The 25,483-nt window shown below is 41.0% G+C and overlaps 1 protein-coding gene across 1 annotated transcript in view; it reads right to left on the reverse strand.

Moving 5' to 3' along the window:
• Positions 1 to 318: 318 nt before the first annotated feature.
• HS6ST1 (heparan sulfate 6-O-sulfotransferase 1) overlaps positions 319 to 25,483 on the reverse strand; it is a 293,999-nt gene continuing 268,834 nt past the window's right edge. The window contains exon 2 of the mRNA XM_027854703.1: positions 319 to 1,270. Coding sequence (XP_027710504.1) covers positions 562 to 1,270 — 709 coding nt within the window. The 3' untranslated portion in view covers positions 319 to 561. The remainder of the gene's footprint in view (positions 1,271 to 25,483) is intronic.

The following is a 25,483-nucleotide window of genomic DNA, read 5'->3' on the forward strand; positions in this document are numbered from 1 at the left end:
TCCCCCTTGAGTTTGAAGCCCTCCCTTAGATGCCTTTATTTTACTCTGTTTTCCTTTGTGGCGATATGAACCTGAGCACTGCTGCTTTCTGTGGTTACATGATGGACTGATAGCCAAGCCATCCTGTCCCCTCGACTTTCTTTTTCTTTTCTAAAAGCTACCACTGCCTTCTCTCCCATTGGCCTGGAAGCTCAGGGCACAGATGCAAAGGAATGTGACCCTCTTCTGAGCTTGGGGCACAAACCATTTGTGCAGTCCTGTACCTCAGGTGGGGGGAGCTGACTTGGTGGTTCTGTGTTAAGTACAAGTTGGCTGTGACCCATTTAAAATTTTCCTTTATTTATTTTTAAAGAACGCCTGGCCTTGTAGAAACAGTAAAAAGCCACACTTCCCCACTCCCTCTCTCCCTCCCCCCTGTTGTGTATTTTTCAGACACATCTACTTTCTGTTAAACAGACTTGGGATTTTTTAAATAAAGTTTTGTGGGCTTCTGTCATACAACCATACGATCCCCCCCATGAGAATTCTTGGGCGCTGTCAAGTAGAAAAGGCTCCCCTGGGCTACCACTTCTCTATAATATGGCTCATGTAGTCTTCAGTGGGCAAACGTCCCTGCTCCTCTGCCTCTTCCTTGGGAAGGGCCTCGCTGGACCTGTGGAGAAGTCTTTCCTCTCGATTTTTAATCCTCTGCTCCATCCTCTCCAGCTGCCGCTTGTACTGGTACCGTTGCTGGAAGAGGTCCTTGGCATAGTCATAGAGCTGCACATCGAGGTCATTCAGCTCTTCAATCCTCCGGATGGTTTCACTGTCTGCCTCCACGCCGCCGGCCCGGGTGCTGTTGTACTGCATGAAGGGCCGGATGAACTTCAGGTTGAAAGTCCTTTCAAACAGGTACTGGGTCTTCCTCTGGAACTCCGTCAGGCCGAAGAAAGCCATGTCCCGAAGGTTCTTCTTGGCACTCTCCAGAAGGACCTGCGCCCGCTTGTTCTCAGGGATGAAGGACATGTTGTAGCAGCCTACCAGGCTCAGGTCGGCCAGCATCCTTACCTGGCGGTTGTTGGCCAGGTTGTAGGGGCAGTCCATGAACTCCTGCAGGGTGCAGCCTGACCAGTCTGTGCCTTCGTAACAAGGGGGCAGCTCCTCAGGTGTTGGGGTCCGCCCATCACACATGTGCAGTGAGGTCTTCCAGGTGGCCCCACGCTGAACATGCCGCCACTCGCTGAGGTAGCGGGACACGGGGTCTCTCAGCAGCGTAATATAGTAGAATTTTCTGAAATGAGACAAGAAGAACAAAGGAGAAGAGTGGAGAATCAGTCAGCCAGCGTTTATTAAGCACTAACTTACAAAATTCCTATTCTGATAAAAGAAGATAATACGTGAAATGCTTTGCAAACTTTAAAGAGCTATATAAATGCTAGCTACTATTACTACTACTATTAATATTATTACTACCACTACCACTACTTTTTTTTGTTTTTTGTTTTTTTAGTGAGGCAATCGGGGTTAAGTGACTTGCCCAAGGTCACACAGCTAGTACGTGGCAAGTGTTTGGTCTGAGGCCGGATTTGAACTCAGGTCCTCCTGACTTCAGGGCTGGTGCTTTATCCACTGCGCCACCAAGCTGCCCCCCACTACCACTATTATTATAACTATTGCTACCACTACCACAACTACTACCACTACTACTATTATTATAACTACTACCACCAGCATTACAACTATCACTACCACTACTACTACTGCTACTATTATTATTACAACTACCACTATCACTACTACTAACATTACTACTACCACTGCTACTAGCATTACTACTACTATCACTACCACCACTATTACTACTGCTACTACTACCACCACCATCACCACCACTACTACTACTACCATTAACTACCACTAATAAATACTACTACTACTACTACTACTACTACTACTACTACTGATAGCTGGCATTTGTAAAGAAAAGAGATTTGCAGAGCATTTCACATACATTAGCTCATTTAAGCTCCACAACAACCCTGTGGCAGGTTTTCATTAGGCTTTTATTAACCTCATTTTACAAAGGAGGAAATTGAAGCTAAGAGTGATTAAATGATTTGTCCAGGGTCATAGGTTGTAGGTGCCTGAAGCAGGATTCTCATGCAGGTTTTCCTGGTGGACTTCCAAGTCCACCGTTCTATCCACAGTGCTAGGTCCTGTGCAAAAGACTGGGGATACAAAGAAAAAGCAAAATGACTCTTGCTCTTGGGAAGCTTCTGTTCTAATGTGGGATAAGAGGGACTGCACTAGCAGTTTAGGGAGATCAAGGATAGCTTCCTAGTACTTGAACCTAATCTTACAGGAATGAAGCTAGTGAATGAATGTGAATTCAGAGATATTTTATATTTTGGAAGAGTCTGAGTCTGTCAAACAATAACAATTTCATTTCCCTATCAGTTTAGGTGAGACTGAACAAGGTGAGCCTCTGAGGTCCTTTTTAGCTCTGAGATCAATTATGGTTTCAAAATGCTTCTCCCACTCAAATTCTACCCTTCCTCCAGGTTTCCTTTTAAGGTTCAGCTCAAGACTCAATTCTTTCATTCCCAGTCTATATACTCTTCCCCCGCCCCCCCATTCTTACATTACTTAAAATTAGTTCCTTGGAATTATTAATACCTTATCAGAAATGGTCTTATCTTCTGTCTTTACTATATAACACGAGTGGTTTAAAACAAAATAAAAACACCAGACCAAACTTGCTTTGTGGCCACGGGCAAATAAATCACTGAACTTTTCTAATCCTATTTTCCTCATTTGTAAAGTGAGAGGGTTGGATTCTAAGGTTCTCTTCCAGCTCTAGGATTTTTTTTTTTGGTTTCTGTTTTTGTAAACAGATAGGCCAACAATGTTTCTCCTCTAGGTGCTTTGGGAGACACGAGATACGGCAGCTCTCACGCTAGATTAGGATGGTGGTAAAATGAGCGAGGCAAGGAGCTATGAGAGCTTGAGGTCAACTGAGGAGGATACAGCGGGGGAAAAAAGAGTACAGATGTGCTGGCTTCCAGTGTGGCACTTTTCCTATCTAATAAAGAGTCACCCACCAAGAATGGGTCACCACTGGCCAAAATGTAGACTTTCTTCTAGAACGGTTCCATTTCCATGGAATATATCCCAAGATGCCCAAAGCACCACACACAGTCTAGTAAAGAAACATTTGTAGAATGGGAAAAGAATAACTAAAGATTTCCCCACCCCCAAACCCTAGTCTTTCTCCCCTCTCTCTTCTAAACAGCAGCCTATAATAATGATTCATCTCTCCTGCCTGGGATGCTGCTATGATTTATATAAACAGTGCTAAGAAACTATTAACAGATGGGGATAAAATATGACAGAGGAGAGACACAGGCCTCAATGATGGATGCCAGATGTTCACGCGACAGACACTGATGCTAAACACTGCCAACGTTTTTCTCCTCATATGTGGTGGTGGGGAAGGTTCCTTCCGCTTAATGTAACTCAGAAGCAGCTGTTTACTCTCCCCCCCTCCCTACCTCTACCTCTTGCAACCCAGAATGTAGCCGGCAAAGTGATTCTTGGAAGCTTCCAAAGTTAAATGTGAGGTAGTGGACACAGCACTGGGGCTGGAATCAGGAAGTTCTGAGTTCAAATCCAGCCTCAGACATCAACGAGCCCTGTGACCCTGGGCAAGTCACTTAGCCTCAGTTTCCTCAACTGCAAAATGGGGATAATAATAGTATCTACCTCCTGGAGTTGTTATAAAGATCAAATGAGATAATATTTATAAAAAGCTCTAAATCAGGCCCAGTTGACAAGCCCAAGCTCCCATTTTTGCTTGGTCAAAAGATGGACATAACCATATATCCACCAAGGCTTAGAGGTGGGTGCTCTGGAGAAACTGATGCAGTCAGAGGCACCTGAAACATCAGGCCCCCAAGGGCTGAAAGAGCAAATGGGGATTTATCGGTCTCAGTTATCTAGTACCTAAGCAGGAGATCAGTTTGTCAGATGATAAGCACTTCCTATGTGTCAGGCATTGTGCAAAGTAGTGGGGATATGGAAAAAAAAAAGGCAAAACCACGTTTCCTGTCCTCATGGAGCTCACATTCTGATGGAGAAGGCAACATGTAACTAACTTGGTAATAGAAGACATGTCATACATCTTATAAAGGTATACCTCCTTTTATTGTGCTTTGCCTTATTGCGCTTCAAAGAGATTACATGTTACAGTGATCTATGATCAGTGATCTTTTGTTACTATTGTATTTGTCTTGGGGTACCATGAACCATGCCCATATAAGATGGCAAACTTAATCGATAAATGTCTCTCTCCCTCTCCTCAGGCCTTGCTATTTCCCGAGGTACAATAGCACTGAAATTAGGTCATTTAATAACCACACAATGGCCTCTAAGTGTTCAAGTGAAAGGAAGAGTCAATAGGTGCTACAAACATCATTGTTGTCTTATTTTTAAAAATTGCCACAACCACCCCAACTATCACCACTAATCAGTCAGCAGCCATCAACACTGAGGCAAGACTTTCCACCAGCAGAAAGATTACAACTCACTGAAGGCTAGATGATGATTAGCATTTTTAGCAATAAAATGTTTTAATTAAGGTATGTACATTGCTTTTTTTTTACATAATACTATTTTTTACATAATACTATTGTATACTTAATAGACGATAGCATAAACGGTACAGGAGACATAACTTTAAATGCACTGGGAAACCAAAAAATTCATGTGACTTGCTTTGTTGAGATATTTGCTTTATTGTAGTGGTCTGAGGTATGCCTGTATAGATACCTATCTATCTATCTAAGTCATGTATCTTAGATATCCATATGTCTTGTAAAACCTAGTTATTTACATGTTGTCTCCTCCATCAGAATGTGAGCTCCATCAGGGACGCATATATGCACATGTGTATATGGGCATACATACACATATATGTGTATACATCATACATATACATATATATATGTATGTATGTAATAGCTAGGTGGCATAGTGAACATACTCCATAATGGTTTATGAGGACACTCTTCCAGCATGAGAGAAGGGCTCTATCATAGAATTCATGAGTTTGAAAGGACTTTGGAGGTCATCTAGACTAACTCCACGCTCAGAAGATGAAACCCCTGTAGAGAAGTCCAAAAGCCACTGCTCAAACATAGCCTCATGGGGCATCACTGGGCAGGGTCAGTATGAGCAGAACACATGGTATTTAAAGAGGCTAAAAGGTCCTTCTGACCCCAAACCTTCCCCTACTCCAGCTTACCAAGCTACTGAAATCCCTCAAGTGCCCACATTTTAAGTGAGTTAAGTCACTATGCTCCCTGAGAGGGATGAGATGTTGGCTGGGATTGGTTTACTTGATTAACTCACTGTCATGAACAGACATGAGGGTCCTCAGGTGGGAGGACATGTGTCCTTTCAGTTTTAATGGGAGGGAAGGAAGAAGGAAAGTGGGTGGCATGGATTCCTGAGGGAGTGGGTCAGTGCACAACCAATGGGTGAGGGCACTAAAGGAGTGGAGTAAAGTCCAACTCTGACAGCTCTTTGCATAGCCTGTCCTGTCTACCTCGACAGGGTCAGGGTTAGAGAACTTTCCTGGGGACTCTCAAGATCCCTGGTGCCACTGTGACAGCAGGACCCTTGCTTGGCAATCCTGGCACCACCACCACCTTCTCAGGCTAGCAATCTGGGAAATGTCTCAAAAGCCATAGAATGGCTATAATTTGCACAAACTTTTTTTGTTTGATCCTTACAAACAATCCTGTAGGGTAGATGCAGTTGGTATTTTCATCTTACAGAATGAGGACACAACTAATAAGTGTGTGACGTAGGATCTGAACTCAGTTCTTCCTGATTCCAGGTCTATCAACTAAGTGGTAGGTTACTTGGCTAGGATGAAAGAGGACAGGGGAGAAGAGTAATCTTCCTAAAGCCATCAATAGCTTTCTACTACTTAGAGGATGAAATCCAAACTCATCTTGGCATTCAAAGCCCTCCACAAATAATCCCTTTCCAAGCTTATCTTGGAATTATTGTTCTAATTTGCTGTTCTAACTATTGCTGAGTTATGGCCGACTCTTTGTGATCCCATGGACTACAGCACAACAAGACCATCTATGGGGTTTTCTTGGCAAAGACACTGAAGCAGTTTGCCACTTCTTCCTCCAGTGGATTAAAGCAGATAGAGGTTAAGTGGCTTGCTCAGGATCACACAGCTAGTAAGTGTCTGAGCCTGGATTTGAATTCAGGTTTTCCTGACTCTGGGCCCAGTGGTCTGTCCACTGAGCCACCCAGCTGCCTCCTATACAAAATGCTTGTTCTGGTCAGGCAGATTTTTTTCACTATCTCCGCCTAAAATGCCTAATATATTGCAGCTTCCTTGGCTTTAAATTTTTCTTTTTCGTTGCTTGGAATGTTCTTGCCCATTCTCTCTTCAAATTCTTGAATCCTGTCTGTCTTTCAAGAGCCAGCTCAAGACCCACCTCCACCAGGATGCCTTCGCTGACCACATCCTCACCCTAATTCCTCCTGCTTTTCCCATAACCACTATTGTCTGGTCCTGCTCATGTTGGTATTTATCCCACACTAGGTTGTATTATTTAACTGTTTCATGGGTGTAAATGTTGCTTCTTAAATCAGACTAAAAGCTTCGAGGGCATCTTATACTTGCATCCTACAAATCATAAGCACATTAGGGTCTCCCTGAATATTTGGAGTAGGGAAGGAGATCCCAGTGTGGTTTAAGATTCCACTAAAGCTCCACCCTTGCCCCCAGCTCCAAAAGCCTTCCAGAGTCTAAAGGGACAAATGGCTCTAAGATCATATTTGTAGGCAAGACAGATTCAAATGCTCCCTTTGCCAGCCTCCTCTTCTGCCCTCCTGCCTTAGATATTTTCTCTTTGTCCCCCCTTTGTGGCTTTCGTGAGCTAGAAAAGCTTTGGTAAACAAGTGACATTTTCTATATTTACACATTCCCTCTATTAATTTATTGAAATTTTACCATGCTTTCTGATATATCCTCCCCTTTCCCTTTGCTGGTCATTAAAAGATGCTTTCATCTGCTAATCCTATTTCAGTGAAGCATTCTGTTGCAAATTTCCAGTACAGTCCCTCAACACAAGTCAAGAAGAATGGTTCCCCCTCACCTCACCTTACTGTGTTTCCCCTGGTAGTTCTCAATCCACCTCCAAAGGTCCCTCAAAAGAAAAAAGGCTTCTGGAAGATATCTTCCCACAAGCCAACATTTCCTGACCTTTTTCCTATTCCCTGATCCCTTTGTCCTCAAGCAGCTTCCAATATACTCAGCTACAGATTCCAGGAGGGGTAGTTACTTCCTTCTCTGGGCAAAACTGTTCAGTCAGCAAATCCTGGATCCCTCAACCACGATCTGCTGTGACCCCCTACTAACTTCTTTGGCCACTCTCAGTTCCCCTAACAGAAGGTTTCCTGACTCCCATTCTCAGAGGACCTTGCCTATAGGAAGTTGTTAACTGGGCAGCAGTGTCTACAGCACTGGGCTTAGAGTTCCAAGACTACCCCCGTACCAGCACCAGCATTAGCACCACCATCATAATAATCATCATCAATAATAGCTAACATTTATATAGTGCCTACTACGTGCCAGGCACTGTGCTAAGTGCTTTACAAAAATTATCTCATTTTATCCTCACAACAACCCTGGGAGGTAGGTGCGACTATTACCCCCATTTTACAGATGAGGAAACCAAGGCAAACCAGGTTAAGTCATTTGTCAAGGGACACACAGTGTCTAAGGCCACATTTGAACTCAGGTCTTCCTGAGCACAATAGAATTATAAGCTATTATTTTTCGGGAAAAGAATTTCTTCTCCAGCTGGGGAGAGAAGACTCACAAATGAGAGAATGCTAGGAAGGCTGCACAGAATCACCGGCCAAGTGGAGATGAAAAAATGTTAAAGCCGCCTTAAAGGCTGTTTATATTTGCAAGCTGTCTAGCCTTTGGGGTAGGTGACAGGGTTCAGAGTTTACTCTTGGCTGTGTGAAGTAAGCTGACCTTCTGTCCTAAAACCACCTCTTCTAAGCGGAGGGTGGGTGGGAGAGGCAGAAGGGAGAGCCCCTTAGTTCTCTTGTCTGGAATCTGATGCCAAAGTTTATGGTTCCCTTTCAGCGTCATTTATAAGCTTTTTGTCTTTGATCGTGATCTTTCTTCAACCTTTTCATTCCAGGCTGAATAAATGAAGGCACTTTTAGTTTCTCTTCTTGTAACAGTCCAGCCTCTTCTCCTACACTTCTTGGGCTGTCTGGACATTTTAGAGGTGAGGCAACTGAGGCCCTGAGAAATGAAGTGACTTCCCCAGTCAGACTACCAAAGTTGGATAGGTGGTAAAACGGGCAGAGAGGACACTCAATCTATAATTCCCACACTGCTTCAGCACGAAGGATAGGATTAACGGCCTGCAATTCAGTGGTTTCTTTTGGATCCTGAGATGGGAGTCTTCCCTGAGCCAGTTAGCTTCTTAATTTCCCACTCTATGTTAAGGATAGTAACAGGATAATAAATCCAATTGTAACAGAGCAGAGAAGTGCCATCTCCTACACTTCGATATTCCCTTGGCAACTTTGCTTTTTGTTATTCCTGAATACACACAGAGAGATGGCATGGGGAATTTGATCCTTGGACCCTCACTTAGCAGACATAACCAAATGCCAAAGGAACTAATGGGGACTATGCCCAGTTTTGAGGCCAAGGTCATATAGAGATCATAAGAGATCAGAGCTGTGAGGAAACTTGGAGGTTATTTGGTCTAATTCCTTTTTTTTACAGATGAGGAAAACCCGGCTCAGAAAGGTTAAGTGATTTGCAAGTTAGTGGTAAAGCTAAGGCTGGAACCCAGCTTTCTAGGATTCTCAGTCTACTGGATTGTTGGTGCTGTTTTGGGTCTCTATCCAGTGGCCTCCTATGGACCCCTCTAATTGTAGACCAAATAGCTTTACTCCATACAGAGATTCTTCACCTGGGGTATGCAAACTTGTTTCTTTAATATTTTGAAAACCACACTTTCTATATAATTGGTCTCTTTGGTAATCCTATGTATTTAATTTTGTACATTTAAAAACATTATTCTGAGAAGGGGTCCACAAGTGCCACCAGGCTGACAGAGTAGTCCAGGCCACAAAATAAGATTAATAACTCTTACTAATTTATAATGACCCAGCCTCAGCTACAGGCTTAGCGGGGTGGTAGACAGTTTGACCTTGGATAGGGAGAAGGTCCAGAGGGTTTAGAGCTGAATTCTACCCAGGACTGATTGGTATCTCACTTCCCCAGATTTAAAATATATGGTGTTCAGCCCTCAGATTACCCAATGACTGAGTCCATAGAGCCCAGGTAAAGCCCCATCCCTCCTGGGAGCAAGTGAAAGGCACTGGCCCCACAAACTGCTCTCAGAAAGTGAGTCAGCTTCGACTCTGGGTTCTGGCTGCCCCTCTAGGGATTTCTGTAAAGAACATTAAAAAACCTACAAACCAGGCTAATTTTAGTGTTTTTAGATAGTTAACAGTCCTATTTACAGTGGCTTTTTCATTGTTTTATCCCAGCCTAGCACTGTAAGAACGTCATTACCTTCTGCTCTTAACAATTCACATTTATTTATATAGCATCCTATGGCATTAAAATTTTATTGTCTGAAACTCACAGTGGCCTTTTACTGGTTCTGTTTTTTTCTAAAAAGTCTTTCCTTTTCAAACTTTAAGTTTCTAATTATGAAAAAAAATAAGGCCCAGTTATTTTAGCTTTATCTTATGCTGCTTGTTTTTTGAAAGTATTGCTGGGATTTTTATAACAGTCTTTTCTGGGTCCTTGCCTACCATAGGAGTAGCAATATGGGGCAGGGAAAAGAGACTGTATTTGGAGGTAAAGAACTGGGTTTGAGGCTCTGAGTAATATCCTTGGGCAGGTCTCACTTAATTTGTTTCCTTATCTACAAAATGAAAGGGGAGAGCTTAGGGTAGATCATCATTAAGCCCCTTTCCAGCAAGGAATCCTATGATCTTACTGGTAATAGGTGTTAGTTTAAAAAAAAAAGAAAAAGAAAAAAAGAAAGGAATTCCTCACATGAATCACTATCTTTTGAAATTTTCAAAAAAAGCGATACATTCATAGGATCATAGATTTCGAACTGGAAGGGACCTTGGAGGTAACTGAATGTAACTGTCTAATTTTACTGATGAGGAAATGAAAGCTCAAAAAGATCAAGAGACTTGCCCAAGATCATAGTTATTAAGTGTCTGAGGCTGGATTTGAACCTGGGTCTTCCAGATTCCAAGTTGCTCAGCATTCTATTCAATACACTCTGCAACCTTTGCCAATTCTTTTATCAAATTACAGAGAAATTACCAGCATTTTGAGGGTCCAATGGATATGACTGCCTAACTGTTTTGGTGGGTCTAAACCACTTTTTCTCCCTGAGACTAAAAAGTTTTCTCAGCTATAAAATGAACAAGATAAACTTTCTAATAATAATAATGATAGACATCTATATATTGCTTTATGCCCTACAAAGAGCTTTACAACCAGTATTTTACCATCTCAGCAATGTGAAGTAAATAGGGTGTAGCAATACTACTATTTTCATTTCACATGTGGGGAAACTGTGGCACTAAGTTGTGAAGTGACTCCTTGAAGAACATATAGCTTATAAGTAGCAGAACTGAGATTCAAACTTGGCTTTCTGATTCCAAGTCCATTGTCTCTTCTTCTATACCACAGTGGCCCCCACTTACATAATCTTAAAGAAAGGAAGGGAAGAAATCTCATTTAATGTTAGACTATCAGGGATCATATTGGAAATGGATTCAAAAAGAACAACAGATTTTTTAAGTTTGAAGAGGTCTTAGAAATAATTTTGTTCAAACCCCTCATTTTACAGAGAAGACAACTAAGACCCAAGGGTAAATGACTTGCCTAAAGTGATGCAGTAGTGAGCCAGGTGTAGACCTCAGGTCTTCTGATTCCTAGGCCAATGTTTTTATCTGCTACCTCACTGCTGCCTAATATGAATTAGATTCAGTCCTGGATATTGGGGGAGTTCTGGTAAAATAACTTCACAAGGTTAACCAATGCTACTCAAATGATATATGAGCATAACTTAGTACAGGCTCCATTCTACCCTTTCAATCAATAATGTTAACAGCAGACTTCACTTAAATAGGTTTTAGGTAATATGACTCATTAAAAGTGGAACAGAATATTTACTATAATGACCAAGACTGATTCTGGAAAGCAGATGTTGAAAAATACTGCTCCCCTCTTGGTAATGAGATGGGAGCCTATGGACATGAAATGTTGAATACAGTCCGAATTTGAGTTTCACTACCCGTTCCTACTCCACCTCCCCAACCACCTTTTGTACAAGGTGAATTTCTATGGAAAAGTACAGCCAAAAATGACTTGTAGTGCAAAAAATGAACCAAGAAAATTTTTCAAGGGTTGTATATTAAGAGATTAAAGACAATCCTAAAGTATATTTTCCCGCTAGACAAATCTGAAACCATAACAGATTCTTGGTATTACAGCCCAAGTTATAAATAGTGAATTCCCAAACTAGGGTAAACAAAGTGGCAATGCTGATGTCTAAATGAGATTTTAACATCCTGGAACTGGTATGGCTATCTTCTAGGTGACAGAACTTTCCCTAACTGGAGCTTAAATATATGGATTTATCAAAGGCTAACTCTAACCCCGACTACAGACTAACTCCTACATTTAAAGGCTGCCTCTGCTAATTACTAGTAAGACCTCAGGCAAGTTACAATTCTCTGTGCTTCACTTCCCTCATCTGGAAAATGAGAGGTTTGGTCTAGGAACTCTGAAGTTACTTCTAGCTCTTTATCTTATGATCTCAGCCACATACTCTTCAATCATCCTAGCCAGCCATCTTGCTACTGGTCCAAGGAGAACCAGTCAAGAGAGTGTAGATGTTATCCTGGATGCTGGAAAAACAACAATAACAGACAACCAGTCTTACTGCTGGTGGATCAAGAGTGACATCTCTCAGTGTAATAGGACCCTCATTTTAATTGTAATTCCTGGGGCCATGTGGCTTAAACCTCAGTAGAGAATTAATAATTCCTCACTCCTCTTCCCACCTGGAGAGGCTGGTGGTTGGAAGCTATTGATCACTGAATATTTTTGTGTTCAAACTACACTGGTCACTTCTCTCTCTCTTAGAATTAAGTGGTTTATTATGAACTTAAAACAATAACAATTAAACTCTTTTATGCAACTCCCTTTTGCCTTATTAGAAAATCTTTGTAAATTGCTGTGACAAAAAATTTTTAAAAAAATTTATCACTTGTGAGCCAACTATCAAATTTCCTTCACTATCAGAGATGAGTTCACGTTCTCTATAAAGTCTTCCCTAATTATTTCATTCTACAATGATCTGTCCCTCTGCTGAAAACTTGTATTGTTCTTTAATTGTTTTATAGTAATATGAGCAGTTCACATTTATACTGGGTGTTTCAAAAGTGTTAGTAAAATTTTAAGCTGTTAAAGCTTAAAACTGCACTATTGGGATTCCCTGTACAGCTGCATAGCAGATATGGACAAACATGGAAGGAGGCCTCTAAAGAACTGCCCTGGAATGCTTGGCCCTGTGTTGTTCCCGTTTTTTATCAATGCCTTAGGTAAAAGCATAGATCACATCCTTACAAAATTTGCAGATAGGCAGAATAGATAATAGGATAGATGACAGAGTATGGCTCCAAATAACCCACGGGTTATAAGGACTTTTCTAAATTAAATTTAATAGGGATAAACAGAAATTAGTCTTAAGCTTGGGTGCAAAAAATCAAGTTTATAAATACAACATGGAGGAAGCTTCTCTAGACAGCAGTTTCTTTGAAAAAGATCAGGCAGTTTTAGAACGCAACATGGATACTAAGTAGGTGCGATCTCATTATGATTCAACAGTATGATACAGTAATCAAAAAATTAATTTTTTTAGTCTGAATTGACAGAGACAAGGTGCTGACTAGGTGGTACAGTGGTTAGTACACTGGACCTGTGGTCTGGAAGACCTGAGTTTGAAAGGATCTATCTCCATTTCAGTGGCCCCATCCCACGAAAGGGGGGAGTCAGATTCAATGGCCTTCTAAGGTCTTTTCTACCTCTAAAGCTATGATCCTAGGAATCATGTCCCGTTGTACTCTACTCCAGTCATACCGCAGCTGGAGTACTGTATTCAGTTCTGAGGAGGTCATTGTTAAGCCAGAGGTCTGTCACATGGAAGAAGGAGTCACCTTATTCTGCTTGGTTCTATCTGGCAAAAATAAGAACAATAGAATAAACTCCAGACCACTATTTGCCTGGCATGTTTCAGAGGGGATTTGTTAAGATGTTAGTTGGACTTGATGCTTCTCTGGGTCTCTTCCAACTCTGAAACTCTGTGATGCTGGTTTCAGGTAACTCAAAAAGACCAGCAATTCTTTAACTTCAGTAGATTTCTTCTTTCAATCATTTTAAAAATGTAATTAAATTGGGGATAAAAATGCAACTCTAAGCTCTTTAAAAGGTAAAATTTCTCTGAAACTCCCATAACTCTCTAAATTCTTTAATCTCTGAATGAATGGCTTCTGGATACCTCATCAATTTCACATTTTCACAGAAGGTACAACCACTCTCAATGGGGACAGAAACTCTATGACTCATCTCTCTTAGCTCATGGTTCTTCCCCTGACTGGTTGGAACACCAGTGTCAGCTGAGTCATTTGTTCATGCATTCAACCAGCTTATGCACTAAGCATTGTTCTAGGCAGGGGGAATATAAAGACAAAGGAAACAGGCCCTAACCTCAAGGAGCTTATATTTCACTGGGGTAAAACATATAAACAGAGAAATAAATACAAAGTGGTGGTGGGGGGAGGGCACTAACAAGGGTGTAGTTATGTATCAAGAAGGACAAGGTAGGACGTGGCGCCTGAGTCGAGTTGAGTCGAGTTGGGGATTCTGAGCTGCCAAGATGAGAAGGGATGGAAGTTCTCTGAAATGACAGCTCAGATGTCACTTCTGCCTTGAAGCCGTCCCTGATTTTCTACCTTCTTGTTCCATCCTCTCCCAGGTAAATGTGATTGCTCCCTCTCTAAATTTTCCTAGAACATTTTATCTGTTAGAACGTAGGCTGCTTGAGACTAGGGACTGTTTCATTACTTTTATATGTAGCACAATACCAGCTAGAAAGCAGGTGCTTAACAAATGTCTCATGCCTGATTTAGCTGGATTGCCTTCTCTGCCCACAATATATAATCTAGTGGTACATTTTTTATTTGTGTGCATACCACATCTTTGCTATTTGACTATAACCTCTCTGAGGGCAGGGACTTTCTCAATTTTGTATCCCTTGTTCCGAGTACTAGTACCTACTGCGACTTAGTAAATGTTTGCTAAATTATACTGAATTGAATGAATACAGTGATAATTTCAGAGGGAAGGCTGGTCTGGCCACTATTCACAGCAGAGAAGAGCATCTCCAAGTCCTCCACAGTCTTTGATCTCGCCCTGGTCCTCACTATTAGGAGATTATAATGGCCTATAGGTAATAGTTAACTGGGAGAAAACGGGAATTGAAAGAGAATGCTGTAATAGATTAGCTCAAGTAGAGGAGACCATTTGTAGTCCTGATAACCCATCAGGTGTTCAATTTCTTCTTACCTTCGGTTTCCTCTATCGACCTCCCATCCCTTCCTCCTCACTTGGACTTTTGTATTTATTATCTAGGCTCAAAGTTCAGGATTGAGTAATAGGATTGAGGTTCTTTCTGACTCTGAGATCTGGAATTGCTGAAGCCCCAGCTCCTGAGGGAATAAAATCTGTCCCCAAAGCCTGGAAAGTGCCTGGCTCTCTGAACATGGAGACTGGGCAATGTGTGTGCTGGGAGTATTGAACTTTGTAGGAATGCTGTCTGCTCATTTTTCAAAATGACAGATGCGATAAAGATCAGTAGAATGATAAAAAAAGAATTAAAGAAAGAGAAAAGAAAACTTCTTGGCCCTGGGGGTCTGGGATGGCTCCAGGCTTCATTAAAAACTTATGCTCCAGCACCATTTGGAAAGCAGTTTAGTTCCATATCACCAGGACTTTCTGAAACTTCACCCTGGGGCAGGGCCCTAAGATGACAGCTTGGTGTAAATCAAGGATCATGGGCACTCTTCTTGATTACTTTCCCAAGGTTTGGGGGCATCCAGAGAAGGCTAAATGGCTGCACTAACCCACTTGGTCAATGCTGATTTGCAGTGCTGACTGACCAAACAAAATGTAATCTGTGTGGGTGCAGGGCTGGGGAAGACCCCTGTGAGGCTTCTATTATTTATTAACCTTCACAATATGGGTATGAGATATTTCAGAAGCAAACCCAAGAATTTAGCTGTTGCTCTTTCCACCACTTCATTGCTCGCTGGGCTCTATTCCTGACTCACTGGACTTTTTTTCTCCATGTTGAAGCAGCCTTCTCACCCTGCAAGATCACATTTTCCCATGGCCCTTTCCTCTGATTGATCAGTTTGGTGCTTGGTAAATAGTCAGCACTTAATAAGTGGTTACTGATTTGATGACTTGACCTGAACTTCCTTCAAGAAAAAGTTACTTGTTGGTTACTAAGAAGTTTTACTTTGTAGTCCTTTTCATTTGAATTTTATCAAACATGAGATCACATTAAGACTATGTGTATTGTAATACTAATTAATAATAATGAAGGGTACATCTATTTTTAAATAATATGCTTTTAAAATGTAAAGGGGGTCCTTTTTCAAGTATTGGTTACTCTAGATAGCCACTAAACTCTGTTCAAAATCTAAAATTTTGTGATTCTGTGATTTCTTTTATAATACTTCACATTTTTTTTTTTTTTTTGGTAAGGCAATTGGGGTTAAGTGACTTGCCCAGAGTCACACAGCTAGTAAGTATTATGTGTCTGAGGCCAGATTTGAACTCAGGTCCTCCTGACTCCAGGGCCGGTACTCTTTCCAATTGTGCCACCTAGCTGCCCCAACACTTCACATTTTTCAAAGAATCCACATCTGTTACCTTACTATATTCTTATTACTGTATATTAGTCAAGGAAGCTGCCATTATTTCCCTTTAACAGATGAGGAAATTGAGGCCCAAAGAAAAGATGGGACTTGCCAAAGCCCACACATTGGGGATGAAAAACCAGACCTCCTTTCTTTGCTTTTTCTTTCTTTCTTTCTTTATACAATACCACATTGTAGTGTTTTGCTAATCCATTTACTTGGGTCTGGTCATCTACTCTGAACATTGGTTTGTCTCTTTTCCTATCAAGCTCTACAGATCTTTGATTTTATTAGAGGGAACAACAAACAAACCAACCAAACTAAAACAACAAAAATCTAAGAATGGGTTCCGATGACTCAGGAGCTGGTAATAGTACAAAGATTTCTCTGACTTTGAGGTCCCTGCTTTGAATTGGAGGTAACTGCAATTAGTTACCATTTTGCAAATCTTAGAGCACTAAAATAGGGTTCTTATGTCACATCTTCAAGGCTTGGTCACTTTTTTTTTCTTTTTTTTAGGATGAAAACTTATTCTTTTAGTTTTTATTGATTCCCTTTTTTTTTTCATCACAGGCATTTCCAAACATGCCTCTCTCCTGCCCCCACTCTCCTTGTAACAAATTAAAAACAATTAAGCAAAAACAAGGGCTATATCAAACACCTCTGACAGTGTGGGTCACATTCCACAGATAGTCCTTGTCCACTCAACTTCTCCAAGGAAAGGAGAGTGCTGCATTTGTTCGGCTCTTATCTGGTCACCCCAGATTTCTGATGCCTTAAGTCCTCAAACGTTCAGGACACCCTGAGGTGTAGGTTTTTACTTTATGTCAATGGGAGACTGATTAAAGGGCGGATGGGACTTGGGGCAAAACAGACATCTCATGCTGATTTTGGATCTTAGATAAGTAACAAAGTGAGGAGAAAAAAAAGGGGGTCTGGTTGAATAAAAACAATACTGATAAGTCACTTAAAGGTGAAGGTTGGACCAGGTGAACTCAAAGATCCTATGCAGCTCTAAAGGAGCTATGATCTTATGAACTAGGCTTTCTGTTCTTTCATGGAGGAGACCATGCCTTCTACTTCTCTGGGCTTACCACATAGTAGGCAGAGTAGGCAGTTAGCACAGATTTGGAGATCATGACCATACCACTTGGAGCTTTTGGCTTCCTCCCATAATTCCAAGATGGGCACACTGCTAAAGGTACACACATAGAGAGGAGGATTATAAAGTCACAGGCCTAGGTTCAATGTACCTTAGGAATATGGGGGAAAAGATGAGTTTATAATGAGGAGACCAGCCATGGGAATTCCAAAATGGTCAGGCTGTGAGGAAGTGGTCAATGTTCCCTGACCAATCTAAGAAGACTTCAGTGGAGAAAGGATCTGGTCTGAGTCCTCACCCAAAGGAATGAAAATGTAGCATCTCTCTTTAGCATTCCTTGTAGATGCTACTGCATAGCAAAAAGAATCTCAGGGCAAGCAGAGGCTCTTAATCAATCATTTTGTTATTTAAGCTCTCCCAGTGCCACCTTGGCATTACTGTCTCTAATTAATTACTCCGGAACCAACTTAGAGCAAACACCTGATCAAAGAACAAACCACACACAATGAAAGGTCCCAAGTGATGAAAGCCTCCCTGACCACAGACCACACTGGGAGCTCAGAGTTGGAGCAGGGTGAGGTGCCAATTACAGTCTCCTACTGGACAGGATCTGGCATTTGGCGTGAAACTGTCTCCTTTGCCAGCGTGAAAGTACTGCCCCCATTTCTTTCCCCAACATACTCTTATTGCTCATAGTCAGTGGTTGGCTTGGGTCTCCTTTCCTTCTTTAGGTGACTTATTCCTCTGCTTTTTGCAAATGTTCTGCAGTTTAGGATTTGTCTGGGAGTGATGGCAGGGAAAGAAGGGGAAATGGGAAAAGGAGGGAAAGGAAAGAGATGGAAGAACACGATTGGAATGACACATCCATAAGGGTTTTACTATGCAACAACAAAAATACTAATAATAGCTAACATTTTACAATGTTTTAAGATTTGCAAAACCCTTTATATACTTCAGACCAACAATCATGCTATAGTGGAAAGTCCCCCCTCCCCCCAAATTAGAGTAAGAAGAGCTGGGTTCATGTTCAAAATCTGCCATTTACCATCTATATAACTTTGAAACCATCAAATAGCCTCTCTTGAATTTCAGCTTCCTCATCTGTAGAATGGAGCCCAATTATGTTTATCAGACCTACCTCAGATGCACGTTGGGAAGAAAGCAATTTATAAAACTCCAAGTGATACATAAATGAATTATTATCTAGTCCTTCCCCTTCATTTTACAGATGAAGAAACCGAGGCTTAGAGAAGGGAAGGGACTTGTTTAGGGTCACAAAGCTGGTCAGTACCAAAGCTAGGATTGATTCCCAGATCACTGCTCTTCTGACTACACTAGTCCTGAACCGAAATTGAAAAATGGCCCTGTCAAGGGCTCTAGATATTGCCTCAGGCTGCATATTAATCATCCCTGAACCATGAATCAACTCTTTAAATCAATTTTGAGTATGTCATCTTACGCTTCACAAAACACCTATGAAGTAAAGGAGGCTGGTAACTGGGTCAGGGAAGTTAACTGATTTACACAAATTTACACAGAAAATTAGCAGCAGAGTTGGCAACAGAAAGCCAGTCTCTTAAGTCCTGGTCTAGCTCTGTCCACTGCTTCTCTATCTGGCCTCCTGTAGGCTTCCTTGGACACAGCACCCCTTGGCTGGCTGGTCCTGCTCATGATCTACTAGTTGGGCCTAGCCCTTTCATTCATTAATGTTTCCTCTCAAGATGGCAGCTATAACTAATGGGATTAGTAGGTGGGAAATCATTTTTTTTTCCTTAGCACACTGACCCATCTTCAACATTCCTCAAACTGGCTCTCCAGACAGAAGGAGCCATACGAATAATAACTAGTCTTTATGTATTACTTTAAGGTTTGCAAAGCACTTTACAAATTTTCTTATGTAATCTTCACCATAACTCTGGGAGGTAGGTGCTACTGATTATCCCTATTTTTAGAGGTGAGAAAACAGGCAAAAAGAGGCTTAAGTGACTTAGCCAGGGTCACATAGCTAATAAGGGCCAAATCTGAACTCAGGTCAGATTTCTGACTTCGGTCCAGTGCTGTATCCACTGAGCCACCTAGCTGGCTCTTTGTCCTAGAACTCCCTTCCTCTCCTTCCCTAAGTATAAGCAGGAAAGAATAGGAAGTCACTGAAAGCAAGTCAGCAAGTCAAACCCTGGAGAATATAATAACAACAACAACAATAACATTTACATAGTGCTTTAAGGTTTACAAAGTGCTTTACCAGCATTATCTCATTTGGTCCTCAAGATAAAACTGGGAGGTAGGTGCTATTATTATTATTATCCCATTTTACAGAAGAGGAAACTGAAGCGTGCAGATGTGAAGTGATTTGCCCAGGGTCACAAAATTAGTAAGAATCTGGGATAAATTTGAATTTAAGTCTTCCTGACTCTGGGTCCAACCCTCTATCCACAGTGCTGCCTACCTAGCTGCCTATCCCAGGCTAGTTTCACTTGTTACTAACCCTGAGAGGCCTCAGATTTACACAACTCCTTAAATGGGTCTTTGTCAAGTTGTTTTGGAACCTGGGGAGAGAAGAGAAAGGGTGGGGATGTAGGGTTTGAACCTTTCTGAACTCCTCCATCCTTTATGTATGGAGACTAACACAGACTCCTGCTAGACAGAAATCCTCTGGGTTCAGGCCTTTGCTGGGGCCCTTGCTGGCACAATGGAAGGGAAGCCTCCTGGGTTCAGATATCAGGCCTGGTCTTACAGTATATATAGACTTAAACATCATCTGATTTCAGTGATGCCTGGCACCTGTGTGCTGCTGAGGTAGAGAAGCAGGGCTTTCCCCAAGCAAAACTCCACGGGCACCATTTGCCATTTGTCACAAAGTACTGAACTAGGAAGAGCAGGTCAATCCTGAGTGTCAACTTCTTTCATGTGAGAATGAAAATGTGCCCTGAGGCTGGTGGGCAATGGACTCTTATTTTTCTCTTAAAACAACAACAACAAAAAACAACAACAACAACAACAGTACTGTCCTCACCTCCAAGCCAGAAGAACATAGTGAAACTGCAGAGAAGACTAGTCTTTTTTTAATGGTGACTAGTTATGCCAGTGTCGAGCCAGGACAGCATTTACTTGTACCTGCATGCCTGGTAACAAGGGGACAAAGCCCATTCGACTCTGTGTGTTTTTTTACCTTTTGTGTGTAGATCTTGTTTTGACAGATGAATAAGTTCCATGAGGCAAGAGCTAAGTCACATATCTCTGTCTATACGTAATAAAAACTCAATAAACAAATATTCACAAGCCTATGTATATATGTGCATAGCTTCTGTAGTGGTGTGTGTGTGTGTGTGTGTGTGTGTGTGTGTGTGTGTGTACATATATATCTCATTCAGTATTTGAATCTATTACCTCTCTGTCAGATATGGGTGTGATTAATAAATAGATTAATTGATTTGAGGCTGATTAATACTTTATTTCAGGATAAAAAATTTCTAACAAATATATCTGTCCTAATGCAGAATCAGCTGTCCTGAGAGGTGGCTGATTCCCTCTCCATGGAGTTTTTCAAGCAGAGGCTAGACAAGTGCGCATTCCTATAACGTACGGGATGGACTAGATGGTCACATCTATGAAATGTAATCAAACTAAGTACACACACATACACACAGACACACATTTTTATAGAATTAACAGACTGACACACAGAGAGAACAACATAGACACAGTAATGCCTAGATTTCAGTGACAGAATTGACAAAGTGTCTCATATCTTTGTGAACGAGAGGAAGAAACCATCTATGTAGTTGGCTTTCTAGCTGGTTGAACAATCAGACTCAAAGTGTTAATGGATTAGTGTCAATCTATGGTAGGGTCATCTCCAGTAGTCTCGCACAGGTTCTGTCCTGCTAAACATTTTTTATTGATTTGAACTGTGGCTTAGAAAGCTGCTTATTGCCTCAGAGGGATAGCAAATGTGCTGGATGACAGTATCAGCATTCCAAAAATTCTTGACACAACAGGATAGGCTGAAACTAACAAGATAAAATTTAACTGGAATGATGGTAAAATCTTACACTCAGATTAAAAAAATCAATCACAGAAGTACACTGTAAGGGAACACTGGCTTAATAGCAGTATGTGTAAAAAAGACCTAAGGATTTTACTTGACTACAAACTATATGTTAATCAACCTTATGTTGTGGCTGCCATAAAAGTTAATGTGATATAAGGTTCCAGTATCTAGAGCAAGGAAAGAGATACTTCGATTGTACTCTAGACTGGTAAGAGAACATCTGTATTTAGTCTGGTGTCACATTTGAACAAAGACATTGATAAAATGGAATGCACACAATTAACAGTGACCATCAGGATAGCTGTCTCTCCAAAGAAATAGGGGAATTGAGGAAATTTAAACTGGAAAAGAGAAGGAAACATAATAGCTATGTTCAAATATTTGAAAGATTGTCATGAAGAAGAAGGATTAAACTCATTCTGCTTGGCTCCAGAGGTATAACTAGGATGGGGTGGAAGTTACAAGGAGGTTGACTCAACATTTAAAACAACAACAAAAGTTTTGAACCATAAGAGCTATTCAATAAAGGAATGGGCTTTCTGTCACTGGAAGTGCTCAAGCAGTCTGAATGACCAGCTATCAGGGATGTTTGTAGTGTGAGTTCCTCTAGTATATAGGAAATTAGACTTGATAATCTCTGAAGTCCCTTCTAAATATAAAATCTGATGACTGAGGCAGTATGGTATGGTGAATGAAACTTGGGGTTGGCATGAAAGAGACCTCATTTCTTTGTTGCTGTTCAGTCTATCAGTTGTGTCTGACTCTTTGTGACCCCATTTGGGGTTTTCTTGGCAGAAATACTGGAGTGGTTTGCATTTCCTTCTCCAGCTCATTTTACAGGTGGAGAAACTGAGGCAAAAAGGGTTAAGTGACTTGCCCAGGGTTACACAGTCAGTAAGTATCTGAGGCCAGATTTGAACTCAGGAAGATCACTCTTCCTGACTCCTGACCTGGCACACTATCCATTGTGCCACCTAGCTGCCCTAGACTTAAGTTCTAGGCACTTCTATTGTCTGTTCCTCAGTTTCTTTACAGATCAAATATGGATATGGGTACATGGTACACCTACTTCATAGGATTTTTATAAGATCAAATAACATAATAGATCGGAAAGTGTTCTGAAAAGTTGAAAGCACCCTCTTTATGTATGACTGTATAATTACAAAGTCCAGGATCACACTAAATATGGCCCAACTCCTGGCAGGAGGCTGCTTCTCAAGTGAATTAATATTTTCCTTATTGGAAGATGTATACCAAGTTGGTAAGCAACCAATTAAGCTTACCAAATTGACATTGTATTCTCCTTATTGTTGGTGTTCTAATCCTAATAATAATAATAACAGCTTTTATTTACATAATACTTTAACAATTTGTAAAAAAAAAACAACTTTATAAACATCATCTCAATTCTACTGTACATAATGAAAACACAGTTTGGGTTCTGCTTAGGGGGCAAAAGAAGACAGAGGGATTTTGGGGAAAAAGAGAAAAAGGGTCTAGAGAATGTCTATATGCTTAATTATTATAGAATCATGAAAGTTTTGAACTGGATGGGGCCTTAGAAATCTAGTTGAACTATCCTGTTTTGCAGATAAAGAGACTGAATGGGTTAAATGATTCATGCAAAAGGATACGAGTGATTTCATGGCAGGGTGGAAACTAGAATTCACATCTCCTGATATCTAGTTCAATGTTCTTTCCACTAAAATGCTGTGACTAAGTGAAAGGTGACTTCATTGAAATTCTCTGTGGCTGAAATAGGAACTTCATGGATGACGCAGAGAGCCTTAAGAGCAGGAAGATTTCCGATGTCTCAGCGACTTCACATATGCCCTTTGTTAATAATTTAATTTAACTGAATAAGTCTTTAATGAGTGACTATTTTGTGTTCAGCATTGTACAGCCATGGGATATACAAAATAATTAAAAAGCCTGGTCCTTGCCTTCATGGAGTTTGCAGTGTAGTTAGGCCAACATCCACACTCAAGAAACAATTAAGAGCGCAGCTCGTTGGCACAGTGGATAGAGCACCGACCCTGAAGTCAGGAGGACCTGAGTTCAAATCCCGACCTCAGACCAGATACTTGACGCGTACTAGCTGTGTGACCCTGGGCAAGTCACTTAACCTCAATTGCCTTGCCCTCCCCCCCCCCAAAAAGAAGCAATTAAGAACATTACAGAACAGTATAAAATCAAGCCCCATATTGTGGGGACAATCTATAAACACTATAAAAGATCAAAGAAGGAGGAGGTCACTGTGTGCTAGGGAGGTCAGGAAAAGTTTCATGGAAAAAGATAAAACTTGAATGCTGACTTGAAGAATCAACTAATTTAGATAGACTGAAAAGTGAGAAGGTATTCCAGAAACAAATTTCTTTCAATTAGTCAATCAATCATCAGACATTTATTAAGAACCTTCTATGTGCTAAGTATTGCGCTAAGTGCTAGTGGATACAAATATAAAGAATGAAACAAGCAACTGGTCTCAAGGAGCTTACACTCTAACAAATGTAGTTATCTTGTCCATGGGGAAAAATAAAGGATGGTTTGCTGCCTTGCCCTTGCCAGTGAATGACCCAGGAGGATTACCAGAAAATTGTTCCCATTGATTTGAGTACCTTCTCTCTTGCTTATATCTTGTTCATACATATCTGTTTACATGTCAGTCTCCCTCATTAGACTGGGAGCTCCTAAGGATCTTTTGCCTTTCTTTGTACCCCCAGTGCTTAGCAGAGCTCCTGGCACATAGTGGTCGTTTAATAAATGCCTACTGTTGTTGTTGGAGTATAGACTCCAGCCAGGGTCATAATTTCAAATTCTGGACAAATACATATGTGGGGGTATGGAAGAAGGGGGAAACACTGAATGTTATTTATAGGAGTTTCCTGAATGGTATTTACACCATTGCTATTTTCTTGGTCAGACAACTACTCTTACACTAGATTCCTAGTGACCATTCAAATACTATTTAATTTCACAACCGTTTACACATTGTTTTCCTTGAATACCCTAAGATTTCTCATCTGTAAAATGAAGATAAAAATACAACCTACTTCCTAGAGTTGTGAGGGTCTAATAAAATAATATATGTAAAACACTTTGCAAACCTTAAAAGCCCTACATTAAGTGTTAATTATTGTTTTTATTGTTGTTATCAGTGATTTCAATGTGGGGAACTCCTAGTGAGAGAAGATAAATCCTAAAAATCCTTTGGCTTTTAAAGCCCTTCATCACCTGGCTCCTTCCTGCCTTTCTAGTCTTCTTATGCCTTATTCCCCTCTATGTTATCTATGACCTAGTGACACTGGCCTCCTTGCTTTTCTTCACATAGGACATTTCTTCTCTGAACTCTGATTTTTTTTTTTAAGTTGATATTCCATGCCTAGGACTCTCCTGGTTTCCCTGGCTTTCTTCAAGACTCCCACTCAAATCCTACCTTCTGCAAGGTCTTTTCAAGAGTCACTTCCTCCCTATTTCCTTCTGAGATCTCCTCCCTTTTACACTGTTACTTATCTTGCATATACATAATTGTTTGCATTTTACTTTTCCTATTAGAATGTGTGCTCCTTGAGGGTAGGGATCTTGTTTTGGTCTTTTTTTTTTGTATCCCTCGAACTTATTACAGTGTCTTATACTAACAACAAATACCTGTTGCCTGATGGGGGACATAACTTAAGTTGCTTGCCCAGGGCTGCAGAACTGTTGTGACAGGAGGCTTCTGAATCTAGTCTCCTCTAACTCCAAGCCCAGTCCTCAATCCACTTTACTGCCTCTAAAACGCCACGTTTTATTGTGCTCTAATTGTTTTCTATATATGAGTCTTCTCACTGCCTTAGAGAGTTTTTGAGAAGGAAGCCCTTTGGAAAAACTTAAAGAGCTAAATGAAGGCTAGTTACTATTAATAAAACCACAAATTCTTTAAGGACAGGGACCATTTCTGTGTTCGTGCCTAAAAGGGTTACTTGTATCAGAAGCATCTCATAAAAATGGATGGACAGGAATTAAGCTAAATGTTTCTATGAAAAAGAAAATGGGCAGCATTCCAACCAGCAAGCCTGTTTTCCCTTCTGTCCACTAGATGGTATTTCACTTCTTCCTGAGTATGTCCAGTGCCAGCTGTGACTTTGGAAACAACCCTCAAGACAGAGCTGCTTATGACTGCCCCGTGATGTCTTCAACCCCTCACATATACGACCAGCTGTAACACATACACACACACGTACACACACACACACACACACACACACACACACACACACACACAC

The sequence above is a fragment of the Vombatus ursinus genome, unplaced genomic scaffold (assembly GCF_900497805.2).
Source record: "Vombatus ursinus unplaced genomic scaffold, bare-nosed wombat genome assembly UNPS02010548.1, whole genome shotgun sequence".
NCBI classification, from domain to species: Eukaryota; Metazoa; Chordata; class Mammalia; order Diprotodontia; family Vombatidae; genus Vombatus; species Vombatus ursinus.